The sequence below is a fragment of the Corvus cornix genome, chromosome 27 (genome assembly GCF_000738735.6).
Source record: "Corvus cornix cornix isolate S_Up_H32 chromosome 27, ASM73873v5, whole genome shotgun sequence".
In the NCBI taxonomy this organism is placed as follows: domain Eukaryota; kingdom Metazoa; phylum Chordata; class Aves; order Passeriformes; family Corvidae; genus Corvus; species Corvus cornix.
The window spans coordinates 1,620,268-1,645,645 of NC_046355.1; the positions used below are offsets into that span (position 1 = coordinate 1,620,268).

At 45.3% G+C, this 25,378-nt stretch overlaps 3 protein-coding genes across 5 annotated transcripts; all 3 read left to right on the forward strand.

The window, feature by feature from the left end:
• The first annotated feature begins 5,183 nt into the window (after nucleotides 1-5,183).
• Nucleotides 5,184-6,129, forward strand: LOC104697836 (olfactory receptor 12-like). The gene has a single exon (XM_010412883.3). The coding sequence runs from the start codon at nucleotides 5,190-5,192 to the stop codon at nucleotides 6,117-6,119; it is 930 nt and encodes a 309-aa protein (XP_010411185.1). The 5' UTR covers nucleotides 5,184-5,189; the 3' UTR covers nucleotides 6,120-6,129.
• A 3,237-nt stretch (nucleotides 6,130-9,366) lies between these two features.
• On the forward strand, nucleotides 9,367-14,775 carry SDR39U1 (short chain dehydrogenase/reductase family 39U member 1). 2 transcript variants are annotated; one of them, XM_039565685.1, is made up of 6 exons: nucleotides 9,367-9,409; nucleotides 9,723-9,829; nucleotides 10,164-10,246; nucleotides 10,823-10,944; nucleotides 11,999-12,142; nucleotides 12,361-14,775. In XM_039565685.1, exons 1-6 carry the CDS (start codon nucleotides 9,379-9,381, stop codon nucleotides 12,774-12,776), a joined length of 903 nt encoding a protein of 300 aa, XP_039421619.1. In that variant the 5' UTR covers nucleotides 9,367-9,378; the 3' UTR covers nucleotides 12,777-14,775. The 2 variants fall into 2 exon arrangements, with proteins under 2 accessions (XP_039421619.1, XP_019149412.1); XM_019293867.3 differs by lacking the exons at nucleotides 9,367-9,409; nucleotides 9,723-9,829; nucleotides 10,164-10,246; nucleotides 10,823-10,944 and adding an exon at nucleotides 10,952-11,082.
• Nucleotides 14,776-16,576: 1,801 nt separating this feature from the next.
• Nucleotides 16,577-23,884, forward strand: LOC104697785 (olfactory receptor 4D2-like). Of its 2 annotated transcripts, XR_753223.4 has the most exons (2): nucleotides 16,577-22,178; nucleotides 23,444-23,884. XR_753223.4 is itself a non-coding variant. In XM_039565683.1 (1 exon), exon 1 carries the CDS (start codon nucleotides 21,089-21,091, stop codon nucleotides 22,076-22,078), a length of 990 nt encoding a protein of 329 aa, XP_039421617.1. In that variant the 5' UTR covers nucleotides 16,577-21,088; the 3' UTR covers nucleotides 22,079-23,325. The 2 variants fall into 2 exon arrangements, 1 of the variants encoding a protein (XP_039421617.1); XM_039565683.1 differs by lacking the exon at nucleotides 23,444-23,884 and having other exon boundaries at nucleotides 16,577-23,325.
• Nucleotides 23,885-25,378: the final 1,494 nt, after the last annotated feature.

Consider the following 25,378-nt stretch of genomic DNA (forward strand, 5'->3'; position numbering starts at 1 on the left):
ATAATGTGTTCCATGAAGAAATTCAGACATTCCTGAAAGGATAAATCACTTCAATATTTCCTTCTGGCTGCACAAGCCTTGGATCCAGCAGTATTTCATCAGCAGTAATGATCTTATGCAGGAGTCTGGAAACACAGCTGATGAATCTGAGCTAAACATGGATCGTCTGTGAGAAAATCTGATTATCAGTTAGAAATAAAATGGTGCCTCTAAGAAAACTACTCTGTGTTCAGACTATCACAGTGCTTCAGAACTTTTAATACTCTGTAATAAACAAACAAACAAACACACAAATAAATAAATAACTCTGTCAGCAGAGTGCATTTCCGTATGACCAAATTAAATCTGGGTTTAAGTTTATGACTAAGACTGTGGTATCTGATATTCTATGCTCTGTACTAGCACACTGACTTCTCCAATTATGCAGATGAAATATTTAGCTTTCCAGGGAAGAAACCTGGAAGAAACTTGTCTGTGCATCCTGTGCCATAATGCCATGGACACAATTGTTCCAAACAAGACCTTTTTGAGGACTTGAATATAATGTAAAAGAGAGATGTCAGGAATAGCTTGAAGTTAACCACAATGGGGAGCGATCACCAGAAATGTAGGGTGCTGGCTGTATTCCAGGTATTAGCAGAAAATCTGCTATGAGAAAATAGGTAATTGACACAAAATGAATGTACATTACAATATGAACCATTGGAAAGGAGCCAAAAAAAATCCAGTAGTTCTTTAGATTTGCATAAGAAATCAAGAGCCACAGGTACAGCTAGATATGAATTCTTCTAAAAATACGTAAAAATTAGACATGTCTATTTAGACATCGAAGCAAACTACCCTCAGCTCCTTTACTACTCATGGGTATGGATTATCACCCTAGAGGATGCTTATTGTATTTATCTATAACATGTGCCTTTATGTTCAGCCATCTCCAAGAAAATGGAGGGTTTTTTAATACCAAAATGAATATATCCTTGTGGTACTTCACATTTCTCTCACAGTTCATGGAATATACATCATATAACTTTAGAAATGTTTAAATGTAGAAACTAAAACACTGGCAATGTGAATGTCTATCTATAAGCTCATAACCTATCATTTCTTTATACTGGATGGATAATATAACAGCATCATTCATCTGGCTTATTTTAGACCTTTGCCTTAGATGAGATAAGGTTACTAAAGGTTACTTTGGAAGAAACATCCCTTCCTCCTTTTTCCTGCACTTTTTATTGCTGAGCATGATGCCACATGGTCTGGGATGGCTCTCTGGTCAGCTGAATCAGCTGTTCCAGCTGTATCCCCTCACAGCTTCTTGCTCGCTCCCAGCCTGTGCCAGCACTGCTCAGCAAGAACTGAAGCATTCCTCTGTTCTCAATATGGTTTTCATCACAAATCCAGGATTTAGTCCCACACAAGCTATGGTGAAGTAATTTATCAGTACAGCATCAGGCTTGCTTCTTTCTTATTACAATATATTAAAGTACTGATACACCAATAATCACCGAATCTATTTCTTCTCTTATTTCAGCTTTTTGTACATAAAGTGCAAACCACAGCATTTCAGTTCTCCTCAGTGAGTTTTTCATAGAAATTTTGCAGGGTGTGAAGTTCCTTTAATACAGTGATTTGGCTACACACATTGACTGGATTTAAAGCAGTGATCGTTTTGAAATAATGTCAGGAAAATCCTTCAAATACACTGTGAAGAGGATTATCATCCAATTTTTACTGGGTTTATGTACACTAATAATAATGGTGCTAGAAAACCTGAAACAAATAATTCATAACCTATTCAACAGGAGTTCCTAAGTGTTCTTAGGGAAGAACACAGAGAAGTCTTACACAAACACAAACTTTTTGAGAATGCAAGTTCTCTCTTGCATCCAAGTTTATTTCTGGAAGTTTTCCTAATAAACACTTTTGCAAATTCAAGGTTGGGTGCTTTTAAAGTACTGTAAATAAGTCATCTCCCACAAGTAAAGTAGGTAAGACTACAAGTTCAATCTTAGCTTTTGAGAAACTTTCCATCTCTCTTAATCTTACTCTCCACCTCTGGGAGCTGATAAGAATGTATGCAAATGTAAGATAGTCTGGTTTTAGAAGATATTGATCTATTGTCAGTCACAAAATTTGGGAAACCATCATATCAAGAACAGAAACATTTATTTAACGCAGAGTTATTTAAAACCACATGCCAAAACAAAATTTAATATAGTCTGCTGTAACTAGAAGTGATGCTCCTGTGCTGAGAAGAATGCAGGTTTGCTTGTTGAAAAATATCCGTATCCTAGGGTGTCTGAGATACCCACACAGGAGCTAGCAGATGCTTTTTCCCCTCCTGGAGTGGTTGCTGGATTCCAGAGCAGTGTTTCCTTGGAGGCTGGACCCTCATCTGAATCATACTTTTATGTTTTAGACGGTGAGTACACTTTCCTTGCCAGTCATTTTTCACTTAGTGAAAACTTGCTTTTGTTTAGAGAAGAGAAGCATATTGGCTGGGGAGAAGGTAATGGTGTCTGTTTTGATAATTTGGAAGGAAGCAGATTCTAATGGCTAATGAGGTTTTGATTAGGTCCACAGTGTTTTGCTTAGCAGAAAGAAATCTACAAGGGGCAGGAAGGGTTCTGCATAAGAAACAGTGAAAAAAGTAGGGGCAAAAGACACACAGAAACAGCAGTACACTTTATTGTTTGTGTTTTATTCCTTATTATTGTATTCCTTTTATACCTTGTGTTTTTCTTCTTTTGCAAGCAAAGAAAAATGGCACAAGGGAAAAATGTCTCATTTGAGGTTCAGATGTCAGCTGTGAAGGTCCAGGACTCTGGAAACTGATTCCCTAGTGTTTTTATGTACACCTATTGAAGTATATATAAACAACATGCTGAGGAGAATGCCTTTAGAACCAGTAAGATGAAAGGCCAGTGATGTATTGATTACAAGAGACTACTGAAAAATCAGTTGAGTAGAAAAAACGTTCAGTATTTTTTGGCAATGTGTTCAAGAAACCTGAATTCCAAAAACCAAACCTGGCTTTAATCACTGTATTACAAGGTATGTGTATTGTGGTGTGTGAAGTCTGAGCTCTGCTTTGATAAATTTAGTCATAGAACTGGGCTAAAAATGGTTGTTTTCTCTTTTTTTCATTACATAGCATGTAATAATCAGGGCTTATGAATATAGTTAGTTCTTCTGGAAATTAAGTACCTTAACAGGAAGCCAGTATTTAATGTGTCTACATTCTAGAGTTTCTGTTTAATCAGCCAAGAGACAGTCCCAGAGACCTCTCAGGTGAATCAAAAATCTTCCCTCCTCACTGGCTAAAAAAGCATCTCCAGTATCTTTATTCTTAGCTGTGGTTTTTGTTAACCTCTTTACAAAGCCATTTACTTAAAGCAGTAGTAATTGTTATTTCAACTAAACAATTTTTGATAGGATGTAGGATATCCTTCAGTGGAGAATATATTTGATTAGTATGAAATTATTTCATAAGTTTACATCTGTTACATTTAAATCATTGATGCTTACACATAAAACCAGAATAAAAACAAGAATTTAAAAATAAGGTCAATTAGGTAAGCCAAGACCACACATCTTAAATGGCTGACCATAGTGACACACAATTTTGACATTTTCTTTTACATCACTGTTAGGAAAGGAATAAAGCTAGCCAGAAAAGAATAAGAAAAAAGAGATACTTTTGTCCACAAAGACAGATACTTCTAAGGGACTGTTTTCCCCCTGTTTTGAACAGGTGTGGTGAGACTAGAAGAATCACACTGTGGATGCATCTATTTCTCTCTTTTGGCAATATGGGAAGCTTTAGGAATTGTGAAAGCTGTAGACAACAGGTTTGAATAGGCTTTGACTGGATACTTGACCCTGACTGCCTAAACCTGAGCTCTCTGCACACAAAAATCCCCAGGGAAAGTAGCCAAAATATTTGATCAGCAAGGTTATGCAAAGATAAATTCTTTCTCCAAATTTATTTCTCTTTTCTAAGACTCATGGGTAAATAAGAACAAAGGATTAAATAGAGCTCCTAGGATACCTAGAGCTGAGGCTACATTTCAAACCATGGAGGGATAGCTGGAGTAATGTGTTAAAAATTAATTCAGTGCTTTGAAAAGATTAGGTACATGCTGGTTAAGAGAAATGATCTCATGGAAATGACAGCAAACCAAAGAAAATACCAGTAACTGGATGGGGATTTCTATCACTCAGCTTTACACATCTATGTCCATCTTTTTACATAAAGAATAGCTGGACTTTCCTTTAGATCAATGGAGAGAACCAGAAAATCATAACACATGATTCATACCTTCTACAATAAATATCCTAAAGCTGGAGTGTTTATTTCTGTCCACGGAATTTAAAGGCATCCAAACTATGAGTTCTAGCGTAGGCATCAACCCACAGAATATATTCAAGCCTAGATGAGAGGACAACTAGCTCATGAAAATAAAATTACTAAATAAAATTGAAAAGGAATTACCTGAAACATTCTATAAATTAGTCAATTTTTTCCATACTATGTGAATTAGCATTTGAGTAGAGAAAACTTATTTCAGATATCTCAGCATTTGAAGGTTTTGTTTCAAGTACTTTTATAAAAGAAAAAGCTCTGTTTGTCACATTAAAAAGTGTGGGTTTTTAAAATAATTGACTTGGGGTTTTAAACAATTATCCACATTCTTTTAATACATTTCTTGGCTCATATATATTTTTAATTGTTTTGCATCATCTGAAGAAGAACATTCACTTGTTCTTTTCTTTAGGGGAGAGTGTCTTTTGTGGGTTAGTTGCAATCTTAGTACGAGATTTTTTTCTGCCCAGTTAAATCTGAAGTAGGTCTTCAACGGTAGAACAAAATGTCTGTTTCTAGTTGAGTGTAAAGTTTATTAAATTAAAATAGGTTAGTTAAGCTGCATGCAGAATGTTTCTTTATACTGAAGATAACATTACAGGGTAGTTAGTTTACAAATTACCCTGTAACAGTTGACAAAAACCTACAGATATGATATATCAATGAATTTTCTACTCTTTTCCATCTTTCTATTTTTAATATTTCTTGTGTTTCATATATCTCATCGTTTGTCTTATTCTTCTATAATTGCTTCTCCGGACAAACTGTCTGCAATCTACTACATCCTAATTTCCTTTTGGAACATCATCTGAAAGAAAACATGGAAAACAACACCAGGATAAGTGAGTTCATTTTGGTTGGGTTCAAATCTCACCCAGGATCACAACTCCTTCTCTCAGTTCTCTTCTCCACGATGTATATTGTCACTGTAGTGGGAAATGTCTGCATCATTCTCATCATTAGAATGGACTCCAACCTGCACACTCCAATGTACTTTTTCCTAGAGAATTTGTCCACCTTGGACATCTGCTATTCCTCTGTCATCACTCCCAGGGCAGCACTGGCATTCTTACTGGGCAGAAGAAACATTTCCTACAACGGCTGTGCTTCACAAATGTTCTTCTTCTCTCTCTTTGGTACAACAGAAGCCTTCTTTCTTGCTGCGATGGCTTATGATCGCTTCACTGCCATCTGCAATCCACTGCTCTATCAAGTCATTATGAGCAAAAGACTTTGTGTTCTCATGGTGATGGGCTCTTATCTGTCAGGCTGCATCAACTGCACCATCCAGACAGGCTTCACATTCAGTTTGTCCTTTTGTGGGCCTGGAGAAATAAACCACTTCTTCTGTGATGTTGCTGCAGTGATCCATGCCTCCTGTTCCAACACACTTGTCAATGAGCTCGTAATGCTGGCAGTGTGTGGATTCATAATTGTGGGCACTGCCTTGGTGGTTTTTATCTCCTATGGTTACATAATCATCACAATCATCCAAATGCCTTCAGCTGAAAGCAGGCACAAAGCCTTCTCCACCTGCTCTTCTCACATGATGACAATCTGCTTGTTCTTTGGGACAGCTTTCTTCACATATGCTCAGCCTGGAGCTACATCTTCACCCAACAAAAACAAAACCATCTCAATCTTCTATACAATTGTTATTCCCATGCTAAACCCTTTCATTTACACCCTTCGAAACAAGGAGGTAATAGGGTCTCTGAAAAAACAGTTAAAAAGGAAAGGGTTTTTTTAGCACCTTTACTGAAGCTGAGAATGAATACCCCAATTTGGGATGAACATGCTTAGAATGTAAAATAAAGCACATCAGGACCTGCTTTCAGGAGTCTTTTGTGTTTCTAAATGGTCAATAAAAGCAGGAAGTATAAAAACATCTAGGAGAATCTAGAGCAGATGAAGGTGAGGTTTCATTTAACCATGTTTAGACATTTACAATCCATCTGAGCTGTAATTTAGAGGCCTCTTATAGCCATTCAAAAGATACCAGCATTTTAAAGCCATAATTAGTATTATTGGATTGGGAAATTTGAAGAGTATCTAAGTGTACTGAACATCTAAAATAGGATACTAAACTCAAGATTCTGGCAGTACCTTATTTCTATGCATTGGAACACAACCAGTTCAGGTGGAAGCATTCTCACTCTATATATCCACTGCTAAATTAAGTCAAACAAGTGAAATGGAAGATTTATTTGCCTGTGACTCCTAATATTTTTAATTATTTTTTTCTCAGTTTTGCTTTTAATCACTTCTCTTTCAGAAGAACCACTGAAATTAACATTACAACCATTAAGCATTAAGGGACAATTGAAATCTTCTGCCTGAAATGCTCTGTGACACAAAAAAAAAAAGGAAAAAAAAAAAAAGCAGGATTCTGATTCCATGAGTTTGTGTTCACACAAGTGTTTGTAACAGGGTGGGAGCTATTTGTCTGTGACAGGTAAGCTTGTCACAACAAAATTTGACAACATGAAGATAATGATTAAGTTCAACTTTACAGCTGCTTGCAGTGGTTTGAAATTCTGGTTTAAAAAGCACCTTTCAAAAATACCAATTTAAAGCTTTTGTATCAAGTATGGAATCAAGCATCCCGTGGCTGGGAATGGCCCGGGGCTGAGGGGGGACACGGGGAATGGCCCGGGGCCCAGAGGGAGGCACCGGGAACGTCCTGGGGCCCAGTGGCCGTGCCTGGAGCTGCGCTGAGTGGGGCAGCAGCCAGGAGACAGCAACCCCAGGGAGATGGTCCGGCCAATTTATCATTTCGTTAAAAGAGCAGAAGTGAATGCCCAGAGCAGCTGTGGCTGCCTCATCCCTGGAAGTGTCCAAGGCTGGGTTGGATGGAGCAGCCTGGTGTAGTGGAAGGTGTCCCTGCCCATGGCAGGGGGTGGAACGAGATGAGCCTTATGGCCCCTTTCAACCCAAAACAGTCTGAGGTTCTACGATTCTGCTATTCTATGAAGTGCTTTTAATATTGCTAGAAGAAAATGAAGGATTGTGCAGTTGGGAATTAGGCAGGGACTGTTTAATTGACCCTGAACCTCCCTTCTCTCTGACACCTGCTTGCATGTCTCCTTGGGGTCATGGGAAAAGAAATTCTTTCAAGGATGTAATTCTGCCAGTGGACTTGAAGTGTCTCTTCTGAGATGTCATAACACACATTGGGGACACAACTTCCCACCTGCAGACAGCTGGAGCAGCCTTTGCTTCATGCAGAGTTGCCTGTGTTGTCAGCTCCTTTTACCTGTGCCCTATAAAGAGCAGAGGGTGACAACAGCCTGTAGGCATCTACACACAGGATCTCTACACACAGGTGGCTGAGCAAGCCACAGCTGTCCCTATCCCTCACAGCACCAGCTCTGTAGAAGTGCTATGTCCTGCATGTTAAGCAAGGAAGAAATGGGGTTTCTAGGAGCCAGCTTGGAAATCTGAGAGACTCAAAGAGTTATTTGTACAGGAAGATGCATCTCTGTGCTTCACAGGATGAAGGTGGAGATGAGCAGCTGGTTTCTGTGTGGCACGTGCTGTCAGGTGGGTGGGTGAGCTGGAGCTGCTCTCCAAACACAGTGTGGTCTGCTCCACCTCTGTCTGCTGGGTAGGTCATGATGGTGACGTTAGCTGAAGGTGCTGTATGCATATTCTCCTTTTAACTCCTCCATAAAGGGCAGATGGCTGTACCAGAGGGCAGCCTAGCAGGTCCTACAGTGTAAATTATCAAAAAACCCGAGTTGTAAGGGACCTTTGGATATGTCTCAAACTTGTATTTCCCCACCACATCCCTCTGTGTCACGGTGTTTCACTGGATAGAACTTCCTAGAAAGACAAAACCCAGCATGCCATTTCTCACTTCCTCCTCACAACTGCAGTGTATCCCTCTGGGCCCTGGTCCATTCCCTGTGTCCCCCCTCGGCCCCGGTCCATTCCCCGAGTCTCCCCCTGGCCCTGGTCCGTTCCCCAAGTGTCCCCTTGGCCCCGGTCTGTTCCCCCTGTAAGAGACGGTCCGAAGATCCCTCATCTGCCTCACGATCATCGCCGAAGACAGAGACTGAATACACAGCAGTCCTGGCCTGGCTGAGGTGGGATGTCTGCCAAGTGTTGCCTACGGGTGTGCCCACTGGGAACTGGTACGCATTCCTGAGGAAATTAGTGCAGGTCCCAATGGACTGTGCCGTTCTTGCTGCCCAGGCGGGAAGGACTGTGCTGAAGTGGAAAGGAACGACCTGTCCTGTACACCTCTCCTGTACACCTGTCCTATACGTCTGTCCTGTACCTGTTTCCCAAAGCAATGGACCCCATAACAACGGCTGTAGATTTCCCAACCTCTTGGCTTCTGAAAAGGACTATAAAGGGACTTTCTGAAATAACTGAGACGAGATCTCCCCACGGAAAGAAGACGAATCTATCGGCAGAAGACCACGAGGACTTCGTCTCATCCGTTGGTAGCTATTACCCCCCCATCCTTTCTTCCTCTCTACCCTTTTACTTTGTTTTCTGTATCTCTCTTTCTCTCCTCTATCGCATTATCGTGTTGTGGGCACTTAATATAAGGTGCGCTGTTCTGATTAAAACTGAAATCCCTTGTGTCCTTTTACACTCTGAGATCGATAAACGAACCATCACGACCCCCGCTTGCATTAGCGGATCGTGACACCCCCCCCGGCCCCGGGCCGTTCCCCGTTCCCCAGCCCCGCTCCGGGCCGTTCCCCGTGCCCTCAGCCCCACTCCGGGCCGTTCCCCATTCTCCAGCCCCGCTCCGGGCCGCTCCCCGGGCCCTGCCGAGCACCGCTCCGGGCCGTTCCCCAGCCCCGCTCCGGGCCGTTCCCCGTGCCCTCAGCCCCGCTCCGGGCCGTTCCCCGTTCCCATAGCCCCGCTCCGGGCCGTTCCCGTTCCCCAGCCCCGCTCCCCGGGCCCTGCCGAGCACCGCTCCGGGCCGCGCTGGCCTGTAAAGCACCTCCCCCCGCTGGGGGGCGCATGCGCGGCGGGCGCTGCTCGGGCGCATGCGCAGCTCCGCAATGCGGGTGGTGGTGGGTGAGTGCGGGGCCCTGAGGGCAGCGGGGCCCTGAGGGCAGCGGGGCCCTGAGGGCAGCGGGGCCCTGAGGGCAGCGGGGCCCTGAGGGCAGCGGGGTTTCGGGAAGGGGTAGGTGCGATTGCGGGTGCTGCCCGCTGGGTTGGGGCCAGGCCCCTCTTCTCCCGGGTATGGGAAGCTGGACGTGGTGCGTGGGCCAGGGCCCGGCGGCGCTGCCGGCGCTGCGGTGATGCGCTCCCAGCCACGGTTCGCCTCTGCGGCCGGGGAGCGGTGGCCCAGGGACACAGCGGTGACTGCCTGTCTGTCTCTCACCAGGTGGTGGGACAGGCTTCGTGGGCCGAGCTCTGACCCAGCTGCTGCGGAGCCGAGGGCACCAAGTGACCCACGTGTCCCGACAAGGGGGCACGGATCGGATCAGCTGGGTATGAGATGGGAGCGGTCACAAGAGGGGGAACGCGACAGGGCTGAGAAACAAGCCTGCGCACCCTGGCTTTCCATGGCGTAGAAGGACTCTGCCAAGGGAAGTCTGGCTCCTGTGGATGTATTTTTGGGCTGCTGGGTGCTCCATGGGTCACAGTCATTGGAATGGGTGCTGCTGTAGCTCCAAGGAGCAAAACCTTCTCCATTCGTGCTTGTGCCCCAGAAATGTCAGGAAGAAGCTGGCTGGAGTTCCTAGGAGCCTGCCCTGCTTTTTTGTAGGGAAGGCTTGAGTAGAGGGGAGGCTTGATGTGTGATGTCTCTGTTACTCCTGCCTAGGAAGAGTTGTCCCGCTCCGGACTGCCCCCGTGCGATGCTGTGGTCAACTTGGCTGGTGAAAATGTCCTCAACCCTTTCCGCAGGTAACTTGATCTTCCATAGTGCTGTTGGGACAAGGTGAAGGCAACACTGTCCTGTGTTGTCAGAGAAGGTGGAAAGGGAGGAAACAACATCATCAGGAAGCTCTTGAGTTAACTGACTGTTGACATTTGCATCCTCAAGTACCCAAAACATTTCTGTGGGCCTGGTAGGTTCTGAGAGACCTTTGGAAGAAAGGTTCCCTTCTGGATCTACAGCTGGAGGCCAGAAAAATTAGTCCCACATTTTCAAAAGGACATTGGGTGCCTGTATTTGATAATGCAAAATCAGAAGCAAAGTTTGACTTCTAGGAGGAACACCAGCTTTGGTGTCTAGCTCCTTTGCTGACTTTGTCCTAAGGCAGTCCAAACCCCACAATCTTTTAAGGGAAGTGAAGAGCCACCATCTTCCAAAGCTGCATTTATGTTGTAAATGACATGTCCTCCCTTTGCTCTGGGGTGGGGGAAGTTCCTGTGACCTCTGCTGTGCCTGTGAGTGGGTGTTGCCGGGATCCCCCTTGGTGGTAGTGTTTCCTGGGGTGTCCTTGTGAGGTGCATAATCCATGGTTCTCCCTTTTCCAGATGGGGTGATGCCTTCTCCAGGGAAGTCATCAGCAGCCGGGTGGAGACCACGAAGACCTTGGCCAAAGCCATTGCTGCTGCTGAACAGGCACCCCGTGCTTGGGTCCTGGTCACTGGCGTAGGTATTGGTTGGGCCTGGCCAAGACATCCCTCATGCTGACCTGGAGAGGTTTTACCTGCAGACAGAAACACAGTTCCATGGGAGCACATGTCTTGCCTTGAAATGTCAGCTTCATTGCCATCAGTGTCACTGTGTTTAGGCAAGCCATGATAAGCTTTTTAGTACTGCTGGAGAGGAATTTGGGTCTGTATGCTTTGTCTTGGTGTCATTAGGACAGAAGTTTTTTTGTGTTTCCCAGTGAAAGCCTTTAGGCATTCTGTAGAACCAATTTGTCTGAGTAAGGCCTCAGCTGAAGCTCTCTGCATTGTCTCCAACTTTGCATTTCTGCTTGCTGCAGTCCTCAAAGCTGCCGTGGTTTATGCTCTGTGATGCCCAGTATTAAAGCAGGCACCTTCCAGCCACTTCAGTGTGATGCTTGCAGGCCTGTTTGGGTTTTGGGGCTGCCTGAGTGTTAGTGCATCCTACTGAACCCGTAGAGTGCACTGGTAGTTCAAAAACTTGTCAGCATTGCCATCAGAGACCCTGTGCTGTTCATATGAGGATGTCCCTGGTGGAGTGCCCATGCTCATAGAATCCCAGAATGGTTTGGGTTGGAAGGAGCCTTTAAGACCATCCAGTTTCACCCCTGCCATGGGCAGGGACACCTTCCACTGTCCCAGGTTGCTCCAAGCCCTGTCCAACCTGGCCTGGGACACTTCCAGGGATGGGACAGCCACAGCTTCTCTGGGCACCCTGTGCCAGAGCCTCACCACCCTCACAGGGTAGATTTTCTTCCTAATAGCCAGTCTAAACTTACTTTCAATTTGAAGCAATTCCCCCTTGTCCTGGAACTCCAGGCCCTTGTAAATAGTCTCTCTGCAGATTCCTTGTAAGCTCCCTTCAGATACTGGAAGGTTGCAATTAGGTCTCTTTTCCAGGCTGAGCAATCCCAGTTCTCTCAGCCTTTCCTCACAGGAGTTCTGGGCTCCTGGAGGCAGAGAAGATGGTCTGATGGGGAAGGGGGGGCTTGGTGGCATCATTTGACCCTTGACTCCCTTTTTGCTGTTACCCTGCAGGTTATTACCGCCCCAGCCCCACAGCTGAGTATACTGAAGACAGTCCAGGAGGGGATTTTGACTTCTTCTCACGCCTGGTGAGCTCGTGGGAGGCTGCAGCTCTCATCCCTGGGAGCCCAGCTCGTGGAGTTGTGGTGAGATCAGGTGAGATGGGGCATCATGCTTGTTAGGGGTGACTCTGCTTTACTGCTGGGGCGAGAGTGGGAAGAGGGGGGTAAAGGGCATCAGCTCTTCTGTCTCTCTTTGTTGGTGTCCTGTTCCAGTCCAGCCCTCTAAGGATTCTCCTGCTTATAGGTCTGGGTGTGGAAGGGGCTTTTGCCCTTTGGGCAGGGGCACCTTGTCTCACTCTCTTCTCCCCACAGGTGTAGTGCTGGGTCAGGATGGTGGTGCAATCTCTCAGATGCTCTTGCCTTTCCGTCTGGGACTTGGAGGCCCCTTGGGCTCTGGACTCCAGCCCTTCCCATGGATCCACATTCGGGACCTGTCTGGGATTGTGTGTCATGCCCTGGAGAAAGAGTCTGTGCGAGGCATCCTCAATGGTGTTGCCCCATCCTCCCCTGCCACCTCCAATGGCACCTTTGCTCAGGAGCTCGCTGCAGCCCTGGGGCGCCCGGCCCTGGTGCCAGTGCCTGCCTGGGCAGTGCGGGCTGTCTTCGGGGCAGAGCGGGCAGTCATGCTGCTGGAGGGACAGAGGGTGCTGCCAAAACGCACCCTGGAGAGTGGCTACCACTTCATCTTCCCCGACCTGGCTGGAGCTCTGAAGGACATTGTGGGTTAAGGCCTTCCCAGTTGGGCTGGGCTGGGCCCTGTTTTTGTGAGCTCATGGGATGTGCCTTCCCATGAAAGAGGGAAGCCCTGCCCCTTCACACTTCCCCATCCCCATCCAGAAAGGGTGAGCGATCTTTTCCCCATGTATCTCCCTGTGTGCATCCCAGTTTAGGAATCATCCTTCTTACTGCCATCTGAATCTCAACATTACCTGCATTTGGGGAAGGGCACAAGCCCCTCAAAGGATTGTGACTGTGGAATTGCCTGTCTTCCCTTTTGCATGGTGTGTGTGTGAACTGCTGGCAAAGCAGCTGGGGGTGTAATGTCTTCTCCCCTGAGAGACAGCTGGCATCAAGAAAGAGGTTGTAATGCTGCTGTAATTCTTCCATGGTACTGGAAGTCACCCTTCCTGTTTTTCCCCATGATGACATAGGCAAAGCAGAGGAGCATAAGTCTCAGTCTCAGTGGTTGTGGGAGAAGGTCCATCTTTAGGGGAGTGCCAAGGGTGCTGAATACTGAGTGCTTGGAGACTCTGCCCTCTCTTTTCGTGTGGCTGGTACCAAGTTGATGTGTCAGTACCTTCAGCTGAGTCTAGTCCAAAGAATTACCCCCTGCCAGGGTTCCATATCCCTTGTGCTGCAGCAGGGATGAAGGAGAGCACTGCTTTGCCAGCCTGTAGGGAAAAGGGTGACAATCAGGCCGTGGCCCCTGGACTGCTTTGCCTTGGCTGAGTGCCCATTACATCTAAGCTTGTGCTGAGGAAAACTGGGTGGTACAGCACTGTGTGAGGCAGTGCCAGTCACTGCTTTAGTCTAAAGGAGCATTTCAGCCATTGCCATCATTGTCCTTACCTCAGATTGGGGTGGTTTTCTTTCATTAATCCCATGGGGTGGTACTTGTGTTCAGGGTGTTCCTCCTGACTGGGCACTGAGAATATCCAAGCTGCCTGGTCTGCCTTGGGAAGCAGTACCTCTTCCCTTGTAGAGAAGATGGCAATTTCATCATCTCATAGTGGCAGGAAATGTATCCATATGCTTCTCTTGACCCACTTCCACATCCTAAAGTGGGTTGCAGGGTGTGAAGTCCACAGAGCAGTGAAGTTTATTATAGCAGTACTTCTGGAGAAATATTCATAGTGTGATGTAAGTTGGGGCTCGAAAATGCTGTTAAAAGTTACTTCAGGCAGATAAAGACCTGCTCTTGAAATAAGAAACCATCCAGAGCAACAGCAGTCCACATATTTCTGGTTTATGACATGTTGTTAGAGTAGCTGAAGAATCAGTCTTGGTGAAGTCTAGATGCCCCACTCTTCTGCCTCTTTACTCAGTACATCTTGGAGACAGAATGGCAATCTGATGGCTTTCCAGGCAGGAAAATTAGAATGGGACTGTAGATGGAACTGGAGATAGTCCTTGCAGTTAGTGTAAGCACAGCCAGGTGAAAGGGGACTTTGGGAATAGTCACAAAAGCAATATGGTTTGAGATACATGTGGGTTGCTTGGACTGTGTCTTCGCTGTCTGTTAGGTGCAGCTTCCTTCCTCTTCCCATGTGCTTCACTTTCCTGTCTGTGAGAGTGGGCTGACCTACTCTGACATACAGAGCCAGTTCCTTGTGGGCCAGTACAGTGGGGACAATCAGCACTGCTGCTTTAGTTACTTCAGCTGGGTTTTTGGAGCCTCAGGCTTCAGAGCTTCCCCAGATGTTGTGGTCTGCAGCATCCTTCTGTCAGCCAGGCTGGTTAGCCAGCCCAGTTAGGTCATTTCTGTGCCTGTATGTACCTTGATGATTGCAATGGCTGTGGGTTGTGACTGGAAATGGAAACAAGTATAGCTGGAGAAGAACTGTCACCTTCAGCTCTTCTAAAAGGGGTGTTGTATCCCACAGAGGGCTGCCACAAAGCAGAGTTCCCAAGCCTTGGACTCCCTGCCTGGATGTGTAACTCACTGGGGACTTCTGAAAAGTTGCTTCTGCATGGTGTTTGGCTTAAATACATCACAGGTTTAAATGAGCTTGTCATCTGAATCTGTATATGGGATCTGGAAGCACTGTCTTCTGAGTGCAGTTAAGCCTTTCCATCATGATAAATTCACACACACCCTGTGCCCCTTTCTCTGTAGTAGAGCCACAAAAGATGTGTGTTTGGGTGATAGCAGGCTGAAATCTAGATTGGATGTGTCTGGTTTTGATGGCCTTAAGGAAGCCCTGATCCTCAGGCTGCAAGACTTTGTGATCCTGAGTACAGGTGTTGTGTTACCCCAGTGCTGGCGTTCTGGTGCTCAGGGCTAGCAGAGTGTTTCTGCAGGCACACCTGAGCCAACTGCTGTGCCCCTCTGCCTCGGGGCAGGTGTCTCTGATGATTGTGTTAAGCCATGTGAAGAGCAGCTGCTGCCTTCAGCAGCTGTGGTCCAGGACCCTCCTGGGTGGCCACTGACACCCCAGCCTGGGGGCCCCATACCCAGGGTTTCTGTCCAAGCTGAGGACACAGCTGTTCCTTTCCTGTTTGCAGGGTCAGCCAGCCCTGATGCTGAGCTGCTGTGACACATAGACACATGGACAAGTGACACACAGTTGACACTGACACAGCTGTTAGACAGCCCCAGCCAAGATGCTGCTGTCGGCAGCACCCCACCTAGGACACAGGTAACACACAAGCACCAAGCATGATGGGGCTGGCAGACACACATGACACCCTCAGGGTTCGCAAGCACATGCACTCAGGAATCCTTTGAGCACTGGTGTGACCCCTCTGTCCACCCAGCACTCCAACATGGACCACTCCTGACCCATCCCACAGGTCCCCTACTTGCCAGCTGGTCCAGCTTGAAACACCAAAGATGCAGCACCCAGATGCTTATCCCAAAAGCACACCACACTTGCAGGTACCAACGTGGATCCCTTGCCCTCCTGATAATCCTGCCCAGACCTGGAGTCTCCTACTTGCCAGCTGGTCTGAGTTTTTGCTGGTGGATACCCACATGCACACCTGGTTTGTGGGATGTACACACAGTTGCCTCCCCCAGAATCGGGCGCACATGCTGTGAGTGGCTGTCCTGCTCCAGCTGCTGGCATGGAGCCTCTCACTCCCCTTGCTTGTGCTTTCCCCCCAGCAATTGCTCTTGTGGACACAGGGTATTCCTGCCTCAGTGGCTGTAGGGTGAGTTGCCACTGGTGTCAGGAGCTGCTACCACAGGCTGGGTCTCTGCTGTCCCTGTGCCCCTCTCTGACTTCAGTAGCTGGCCCCAAATCTGCACATGCTGGCTACCCGCTAGCTGGCACTTGGTCCTTGCAGCATGCAGATGGGACCCTGTGAGGTTGCACAGGGAGAGTTACAGATAGATTAAATAAGCCAGGACTGTGGTGGTCAGTGTAGAGCTCAGCCAGACCAGCGGTGCCTGGCCCAGGTTTACACCCAACCAGCCTCTTATAACCCTTTTCTGTCTAACCTCCTCTTGGCTGCTCCCTGTCCCTGCACAGTCCCTCAACGGCTGACATCCCACTGTCTTCATCCAACATCCTGGACACTCAGGTTTGCATCCTTATCAGCTGCAAAATCCTGGCTGCCTATGGGTTCTTAAAAGCTCATCAACTGGTGTGAGTGATGCCATTTGTTTCTGGTTATTTGCCTTGTTAATGCTAATTGGTCAGGTTTTATGACTGTCTCCCATTACTTCCCTACTGTAAAAATAAATGTTCTCAGCCTCACACATCCTTACCCCTTTGGGTGCCTGATCAGGTTTTTTCTCATCATAGCCTCCCCATGACTGTATGCCTTTTATGGCTCCTTTGACCAGATGTTCCCAAAAGAGCAGACATGCTCCTTCCATGTCCCCTGACACTGCCCTGCTGCTGGGACTCTGGACAGAGGCTGCACCCTTCACTCCCCTGGGGCCCAAATGGGCCTCCTTCTGGGCTGTACTCAGAGTGGCAATGACCCCTCTGGGCATTGAAGGGGTTGTGTGTGTCAGCAAAGGCTGCAGTCACTGGTCCCCCATCAGAGGCAATAGGCAGGAACACACGGAGGCACCTCTGTAAGTATCAGTTTGTACAGGCAAGTCCAGTGTATGGCTGTGATAGCCACATCTCTCCAGGCACCAGGGCATGTGACATCTGTGACCAGGTTGATCCTGGAGTTCTGGTCTCATTCTGGCAGAGCTGAGTGATCTGCACTGGTGCCTCGCTTTGGGGTTAGCTCTGGGCTGATTGCAAAGTTGCAACACAGTATTAAAGACAGCAAGGCTTAATTCTGAGTTTTTTGTACCTGTCGTAGTTCTGCACCATTTGTATTGTTAGTCTGCTTTACACATTCTTTCACAAATTGTTAAGACATTGTTTTCCTAATTAAAGTTGGTATTTCCCTTCCTAGTACCCCTTATTTTCCACTGAACCGTGGTTCAGACTTGACTGGGACAATTTTCCAAGATTTTAGGGCATGTTGTGACTACCCTCTCCCTTCTCACAGCTAAAAAATTGTAAATCTGAAGCTGAAATTCTGGGCAAGCATCTGTGTTTCTGTCTGTGTCTGGGACAGGTTCCTGGCTGTGCTGCTGGTTGAACCTGCCAAGGGGAAAGCAGCAGCCCCATCCCTCAGCCTGGGCAGAGACCCTGAGCCATCAGGTGTTTAGGCTGGGCTCACAGAAGCTTTACAGGAGGGTCCTGGGCTGGGTCTGCAGGAGGTGACAGCTGCTCCTGACATCCCTTGACAGTGGATTGTACCGATTACAGTCACTGTCAAGGCTGGTGGATCTCCTGGGAGAGCCCTTGGAAGAGGTGGGTCAGTGTCCATTTCTCTGGTTAGGTAACTGTGGCTTCTCTACCTGTTGGTGGGCATTTGTGCTCCTTTGTGTATGTGTAGACCAACTTTTTCCTGTATAACTAAAAAAATTCGCTTTGTAAGGGATCAGAGAAGTGTTTTGGAATAATCACTGCCCTGAAAGCTTTACTGATACGACAATCCTATAGCAATGACTGAACTTTTATTTCAAAGCACAGTTGAACACAAGCTCCAGGGCAGCAAGTCTGTGGTTGGGAGAGTTATAATTTGCATTTTCTCGTCTTGTGAATGGGAGAAGTGACTACACTGCCATGAAAATTCCCATCTTAGTTCTGTTCCAATTATCACAAGGTTCCTGCATCTGCACGTGGTCCTGATCCACATGACATGAAGCACTACAAGAACTTTTTAATTAGCCCCATGGTGACAAAATCGAGTTTTGCTAATTATATTATTGTTATTCTTTTTTGAATGACCAGAAGTGCAAGGTGATTTGAGATTTTGCTTTCTTCTTGAATCCCATCATTTCCCTTAACAAAGGCATCAGGAATCCTACAAGGGAAGGTTGTTGGAGTCTTCTGTTGGAGGTAGCTTTGCATCCCCTGCTCCTCTGAGTAGAGCTGTGCTGTATTATCTTGTAACTTGAGAATGGCGTCTCGTAGCTTTTGTGAAGCTGGATCACAGAAACAGGAGTTTGCTGAAGGTTTTTGCTCTTTCTGCCAAACATTCTGGAAGGACGAGGAATTCCACACGCTGCCAGTGACCAGTGATTATACTGTGAAAGAGAAGATGACCTGAAAACGCTTGCTTATCTCTTGTGATATATCTTACTTAAGAGAGTCATCTTGAGAGATACTCCCCATGTGTTGGGAGAGGTCTGAGAGAATGCAGGCTGTGCTGCACGAGTCCGAGCTGTCTCACAGCATTTCTGTATTTCAGTTTTTCGCTGGAGCTCGATCTTACTTTTATGTTAGGGAGATTACTGAGGCAAAAAAGAAAGGTTGGATTAGAGTTGAAAGCAAATTGCTTTTTCTCTCCCCCAAGCTTCTGTGAAAATACTATTTTTTATGGGAAATGAGAACAAACAGGATTATTATTAATAGTAATCATTATAATTAATAATTACTATTATTATTATAGTATTAACAGGATTGCTAGAAAACATGATTTCATACCGAAAGCAGCTTTCCTTTTTGGACCTGTGGAAAAAGTCTGCAATTTTCAGGCAGAAAATAGGATTAGGTGTATAAGGATTTAAAATGGAATTATTCACTGACACTAAGGAGCTAACTGTGACGGGGAAAAAAATTACAGAATCCCTGCAGAGTATTCACCAGAGGCAATGGAAATGTACAGCAAGTTCTGGTTTCTACAGTTGTCGGAAATTCCATTTTGGGAATAGTTTAACAGTTTATAGGGGAAAATAAAACAGTTGTGGTTTATTCTGCATATGGCTTTTTCTTGTAAGAAATTAGATTTTTGTTTCAGCAGCCAAATAGAGGCAGCAACTTCTCATCAGGGAAATGGCTCAGTCATCTTGGGCTGTGGGTGCAGGTGAGCAGATGCCATCTTCTCTTAGAACTTCCTCACAGTGTCTCCAAATTCACTGGATATTACAACATTATTTTTCTAAAACTTGAAACACCGTGTCTGTGATTTTAACTCATGCCAGTTATCTGACTGAAAAGAAGTTTGAAAAAGGACTGTGATGCAGAGATCTTTGTAATAATCTAATGTAAGGGAAGGTCAGAACTTGGAAAGAAATTGGGGTTGAGCTGTCCATGGAGCCCAAGGAGGAGTAGCCTGACCACAGTGGTGTCACCTTTTAGGGGGAGCACATTCCCTCTCCAGACTTCTTGACTCTGATGGGAGCTGAGACAGCCACCTCCCTTGTCCTGACTTACTTTTTAGTGCACAGATCACCTGGCCCAATGTGGACTTACATGTCCAGCTAGTCCAAATGATGGGAGTGAAGGATTAAGGAAAGCAGGTCCTGTGTGGGTGACTCTTCTGTCTATATTCAGACACAGAACCCCTTCAGCTGCATGGATTAAGCTTCAGCTCAGCCTAACTTGCAAGTCCTTGCTTTAGGTGAGGTGCATTCCAGGCAGAGGTGCTGCTTTACAAGCTGAGGGGTGTGGCTGATGTTCTAGAGGGAAGGGATGCCATACAGGGGGACCTTAACAGGAGAGAAGTGGGCTGGGGCAAACCTCAGGAAGTTCCACTGGGCCTAGTACAGGGTCTTGCACATGGGTGAGGGCAATCCCAAGGCTGGGCAATGAATGGATTTAGAGTAGGCCTGCAGAGAAGGATTTGAGGGTGTTTGGTAGATGAGAAACTGGATTTATCCTGTCGATATCCTCTCACAGCCCAGAAAGCCAATCCTATCCTGGGGCTGCATCAAAAGCAGCACGGCCAGCAAATCAAGGGAGATAATTCCACCCATAAACTCCCCTCTCCTGAGACCCCACCTGGAGAATGGTGCTCAGCTCTGGGGCCCCAAGCATAAGAAACACATGGACCTGCACAAATGGACCATGGGCCTCCTGATCCAAGGAGGGCCACAGGTATGGTCAGGAGGCTGGAGCACCTCCCCTGTGAGAATAGGCTGAGAGAGCTGAGGTTATTTAGTGTATGGAGAGGTGAGAAAGCTCTGGGGAAACCTTCCAGCAGCCTTCCAATACCAGAAAGAGGCCTAAAAGAGAAATAGAGAGGGACTTCATGCAATGGCATGTAGTGATAGGAGTTGTGGAGGACAGCAAAATGGGAAAAGTAGGCAGTACACTGGATGGCAGGGCTGGTATTTGTAGGGACAGTTTGGTAAGTCTGACATGAGTAAATATGCCATCTGGCATCTGAGAAAGGACAAGCCTGTGCAATCAGCAGAGGCTAGTGGCCTGTCCAGGAAGCAGCTGTGTAGATAATGACCCTGGTAGGCAAACAGCTGAACAGGAGATGGGAATGTGTTCCTCTGTCAAAGAAGGTCACAGACAGCTTTGGCTCTGCTAGCAAAGGTCTGGCCAGCTCGTGCAGGGAAATGATCCCACCCCTCTATCAGTGCAGGACTGTGGCAAGACCACAGTGCTTCAGGACAAGAAAGACAGTGATACAGTCGACTGAATTCCTTGGAGGGCCTCCAAATTAATCACTGGGCTGGATCACTGGATCTCAAGGAGAGGCTGAGAGAACTGGATATGTTCACCCTTATGGAAGAGAAGGCTAAGGGGAGACCTTATTTCTGTATATAACTAGCTGATGAGATGAGGGTACAGAGGAGGTGGAGCCAGACGCTTCCTGGAGCAGTACAACAGTAAGATGAAAGGCAACAGACACTAACTGGAACATCCTAAGTTCTCTCTAAATGTAAGGGAGTTTGTTTGTTTGTTTTTCCTATAAGACTGGTCATACACTTGAACAGTCCAGAGTTTGTGGGACTTGATGACTTCCAGAAATCCCTCCCAACATTCTATGATTCTTTGTTTTAATAATTCTATAGTCCAACACACATTTATAGTCATCTTTATTGCTCTTGTTGGTGCAGGGATAAAGAATGGAATTAAAGAACATCACCACTACGGTGACAGAATTTGTCCTGTTGGGCCTGACACGGAATCACAAGCTGCAGTATTGTCTCTATGCGATCTTCTTTCTCATCTATGTAATTACCTGGCTAATGAACTTCACCATCATTGCCATGGTGGCTGTGGATCAGCAGCTCCACACACCCATGTACTTTCTCCTGGCCAACCTCGCTTTCCTTGACATCAGCGACTCCTCGGTCAACACTCCCAAACTGCTGTCAGGCCTCCTCACCCAGCGTACAACGATCTCATTCAGTGAGTGCTTCCTCCAGATGTTCTTCTTCCATTTCATTGCAGGTGCAATGTCTTTTTTACTCGTAGGGATGACGATTGATCGGTACGTGGCCATCTACGAGCCGCTGCGCTACCTGGCTATCATGAACTGGAACGTGTGCATAGGACTGGTGGCAGCTGCGTGGTTTGCTGGATTTCTTCATTCTGTTATACAAACTGGTTTTCTTCTTCAGCTACCATTCTGTGGCCCAAATGTACTGGACAATTTCTACTGTGATGTCCCTCAAGTCATCAAACTAGCCTGCACTGACACTCGCAGGGCTGAACTACAGATGGTGTTTAACAGTGGAGGGATCCTCATCACCCTGTTTGTAATCTTGATTATTTCTTACATTGTCATCTTGCTTAAGATAAGGATGTGCATCACAGAAGGGAAGCGAAAAGCCCTGTCTACCTGTGGGACACAGATAACTGTTGTGAGCTTAATATTCATCCCCTCCATCTTCACCTATGCTCAGCCTGATAAGAAACACCCTAGGGACAAGGTGGCCTCCATTGTTTATACTGTGGTCACTCCCATGCTAAACCCAATGATCTACACATTGAGAAACACTGAGATGAAAAAGGCCATCAGGAGAACACTGGGGAAAATATTTCTGTCAGGAGGCATACAGAAACCACATCGGATAGCAGATCCAAAGACATCAAATCTGGTGTTTCCATGACAAAACTCTGTTCACCACTGGTATCCCTGCTCCTTCAGTTAGCGAGCAACTTCCTAGATGTGAGATGGGGACAACATTCACCTCCCATCAGTTTAGGAAGGTCAGTCACATGTTTTCTCATCCTCCATGGAGTATGGTATAATGTTTAGGGCCTAATAAAAGTTGTTTGTAATAAATCACCTGCAAAGACATCACCACGACACACCCTGGATACTGACCATGCAAGGGGCCCTACCCACGCCCTTGTTCTCTCCTGTGGAAATCACAGCTGAGCCTTCCACTCCAGCACGTCTCACTTCTCTTTAGCAATCCAGTGTAGTTTCACCTCTATGTTAGCACTGATGCCTTAAGGAACCTGGAATTAAAACAACACACTTTTGAGATGGTATTAGTATAGGAGGTAATATAAAGGCTGGTCTTTATTGGAGGCCTCCAGGGGCAGACATGGAAAGTGTCCACAGAATGCCCACCCTCTCCCAGGGTGAATACAGTTTGATAAGTTTAGCAAATCAGTATATTTGACAAAAATCACCAATTAGACACATAAGAGGTGAGGTAATTTCCCCCCCTGGGTTCAACCCTTTTCTAAGTCTTCCCCCCTCAGATGGGAACTAAGCTTTGTTTATAAAAATACGTCTCGAAGAGCGGGTCTCAACCTTGGTTCCTAGGGAGAACTAAGATAGGATAGGGGCCTTGGAATGTGTTTTGTCTTTCTGCCTATCAGGGCAGGGAAAAGTACTGGAAAAACTAGCTAGAATACAATAATAGGCTGCAGAGCTACAAATATATGTGTAAAGAATACAGAGAATATGTGAAAGAAAAAAGGCAAAAATCAATTTGGCATCAGCATGATGGCATCTGCACATTACTTCATTAGTAACTTCACTAGCAATGTTGAGATAGAGAAAAAAGCATACTGAAAATGCTTTAGTGGGAGAAAATTCTCAGAGCTGTAAGGGTTATTTAGGTTTAGAGCAGTTTGAGTTTAATTCCCTTAGAGAGACAAGTGAGAAATGAAATCCCTCATGACGGTAGAAACAAAAGAAACCCCCACAAAACATATAAACAACTGATGGGAAGAGAAAGTGATACGAGGATGTAGAATTCAGAATAAGAAAAAGAAAAAAAAAAGATAAAAGTAAGAAAGTAATAAAAGGAAACAAGAGGAAAACACCTCCTATTTGATGGTTTTGTCAAAGGTCAAAATTTCATGTCATGTCTTAAAATCAAAAAATTCCTTGACATTCTTTGTTTTCTCCATCTCTCCTTTCTTCCACGGGGAGCTGAAGGGCTCATTGTGCTGGCTGTGTGTATAAACTGACTGATATTTAATTTCTCAGCTAACTGTGAATCCTTGCCCATCAGGCTGGAGGTCTGACTGCCCAAATGTCAGCTGTGCCCAGGCTGCCTCTGATGGAGCTGCTTCACTCACTCCCTGCTGACAGAGGGTGAGCATTGTGTGCCAGAGACTGGAGAAGGGTTTGTCTCTTTGCATCCTTTAGATAACGCTTTCCTCACCTCGTCAGAGTGTGTTGGTTGTTTCTGGCTCCAAGGGTGATAATTACAGAATTGTGGCATCAAGCTGTAAGGTGCACGAATTTATTTATAATTATTTATTGTATTTATTGTTTATTGTAACTTATCTTATTTCTGAACCATGTGACCTCTAGGAGCCATCATCTAGAATTCTCCAGATCACTTTTAATATAAATTCAACAATTCAAGAAATCTAGCTTCTTTCCTTTCCTTTTCTCTTTTCTTTTTTCTTTTTTCTTTTCCTTTTCCCTTTCCTTGCCTTTCTTTTCCCTTTCCTTTCTTTTCCTTTTCCCTTTCCATTCCTTTCTTTTCCTTTTCCCTTTCTCCTTTCCTTTCTCTCTAATATACATTATATACTATATATACACGTGTATATTAATAAACCCCTTGTAACGTCAATAAAAAATTAAACTCAACACTGACCTTTAATGTTATAAGCTAAATTAAAGAAGCAGCACATTCCAACAATGTTAAAATTTTATTTTGTGTTTCTAGAGTGAAGAATCAAGTACTGCACCAATGACACATGTCTAATGACTAATTTAGCTGTTTCCTTGGAGCCTCCTTAAGGAGACCAAGTGCACCCATGATAGGAGGTGATCTTGACAGAACCATAAACTGTGGCAGCATGTCAAGAGCTCAGCAGCCCATATCAAGACAGACATTTAAATCAGTACTAATTTTTGTCAGAAAAAGTGAATTAATTAATTATTAAATACCATTTCACACAGACTTCTGAAAATAATTAATAGAAAGAAATTAAAATGTTAAAATAGATGAGTTCTTAAAATGCATTCTTCCATAAAAATGCTAGAATCAACAGTTCACATATTGGGGTTGGGGAGATGAATCCAGGCACAAACTTCTGCCCTGATCTATTTGTGAAGCTGTGATCCACTGAATCCATAATTTAACCAGAACTTCCCATTTTTATACAGGAGAGAGGATGGTGTAAGTGAGCTCTGCTCTAGCAAAACCAATGGCTGTTTCTTAGAGACCAAAAATCAGTGCTCCTTGCTAGAGGTGAAATTCTGATTTACACCAGCTAAAGACCTGTCTGGCTTTCTACCACATCAGTTTCTATTTGGGGTATCTTTGATGCACATGTGGCATTATGGAAACAGGAAACAGAAGAGATGGATTCAGGAAAAACAGTAAATTGCTGATAGTGTTTGGTGGGAGGGCACTCCAGCAGATATAAAAAGGGTTTATTCCAAATGGATGAATGGTTTTGGATGTCTCTTTCTCCTTGGGCTGGAGTCTGAGACATCTTTAAAAGAGGCAAATTAAAAGTTTTAACCATTTGGAATGCAATGTCCCTTAAAGTGATTAACACTACTGTTACTATACTAGAGTAATTAATCTTTTTTTTTTTTTTTTTAAAGAAATGTTTCTTTCAGTATTATCTTTTCAGGGAATAAAACAAGAAAAAAAATTCTCTGTTTTTACAGAGGTAAAAGTAGATCAGGTCCCAGAAGCAAAGCCTGTAGAATTGTAAATGAAATTTCATTAGCTCTTTCTCCAGTGTTCTAATTATAAAGAAAAAAGGGTTTCAACAATACAGAGACAAGTTAAGTTCCCTAGAGGAGTTTAAGCAAACAACATTGCCAAATGCAATTAACCACTTTGTCATTAACTCAATTCATTGCTGTGAATTAACTCAGTTCATTGTTGTGAAGTTTCTGAAGTCAGGCAATGGCTTCATCCTGAGATGACTTACATTGCCTTTCTCTTTTACAGGCAAGCTAAACCAAAAGAAGAACA

Bases quoted from the DNA above. Each gene is read 5' to 3' on its own strand.
- LOC104697836 (XM_010412883.3), top strand. From the start codon at position 5,190: ATGGAAAACAACACCAGGATAAGTGAGTTCATTTTGGTTGGGTTCAAA.
- SDR39U1 (XM_039565685.1), top strand. From the start codon at position 9,379: ATGCGCAGCTCCGCAATGCGGGTGGTGGTGG. The intron at 9,830-10,163 runs GTATGAGATGGG...ACTCCTGCCTAG, and splicing joins GCACGGATCGGATCAGCTGG to GAAGAGTTGTCCCGCTCCGG. The intron at 10,247-10,822 runs GTAACTTGATCT...TCCCTTTTCCAG, and splicing joins GTCCTCAACCCTTTCCGCAG to ATGGGGTGATGCCTTCTCCA.
- LOC104697785 (XM_039565683.1), top strand. From the start codon at position 21,089: ATGGAATTAAAGAACATCACCACTACGGTGACAGAATTTGTCCTGTTG.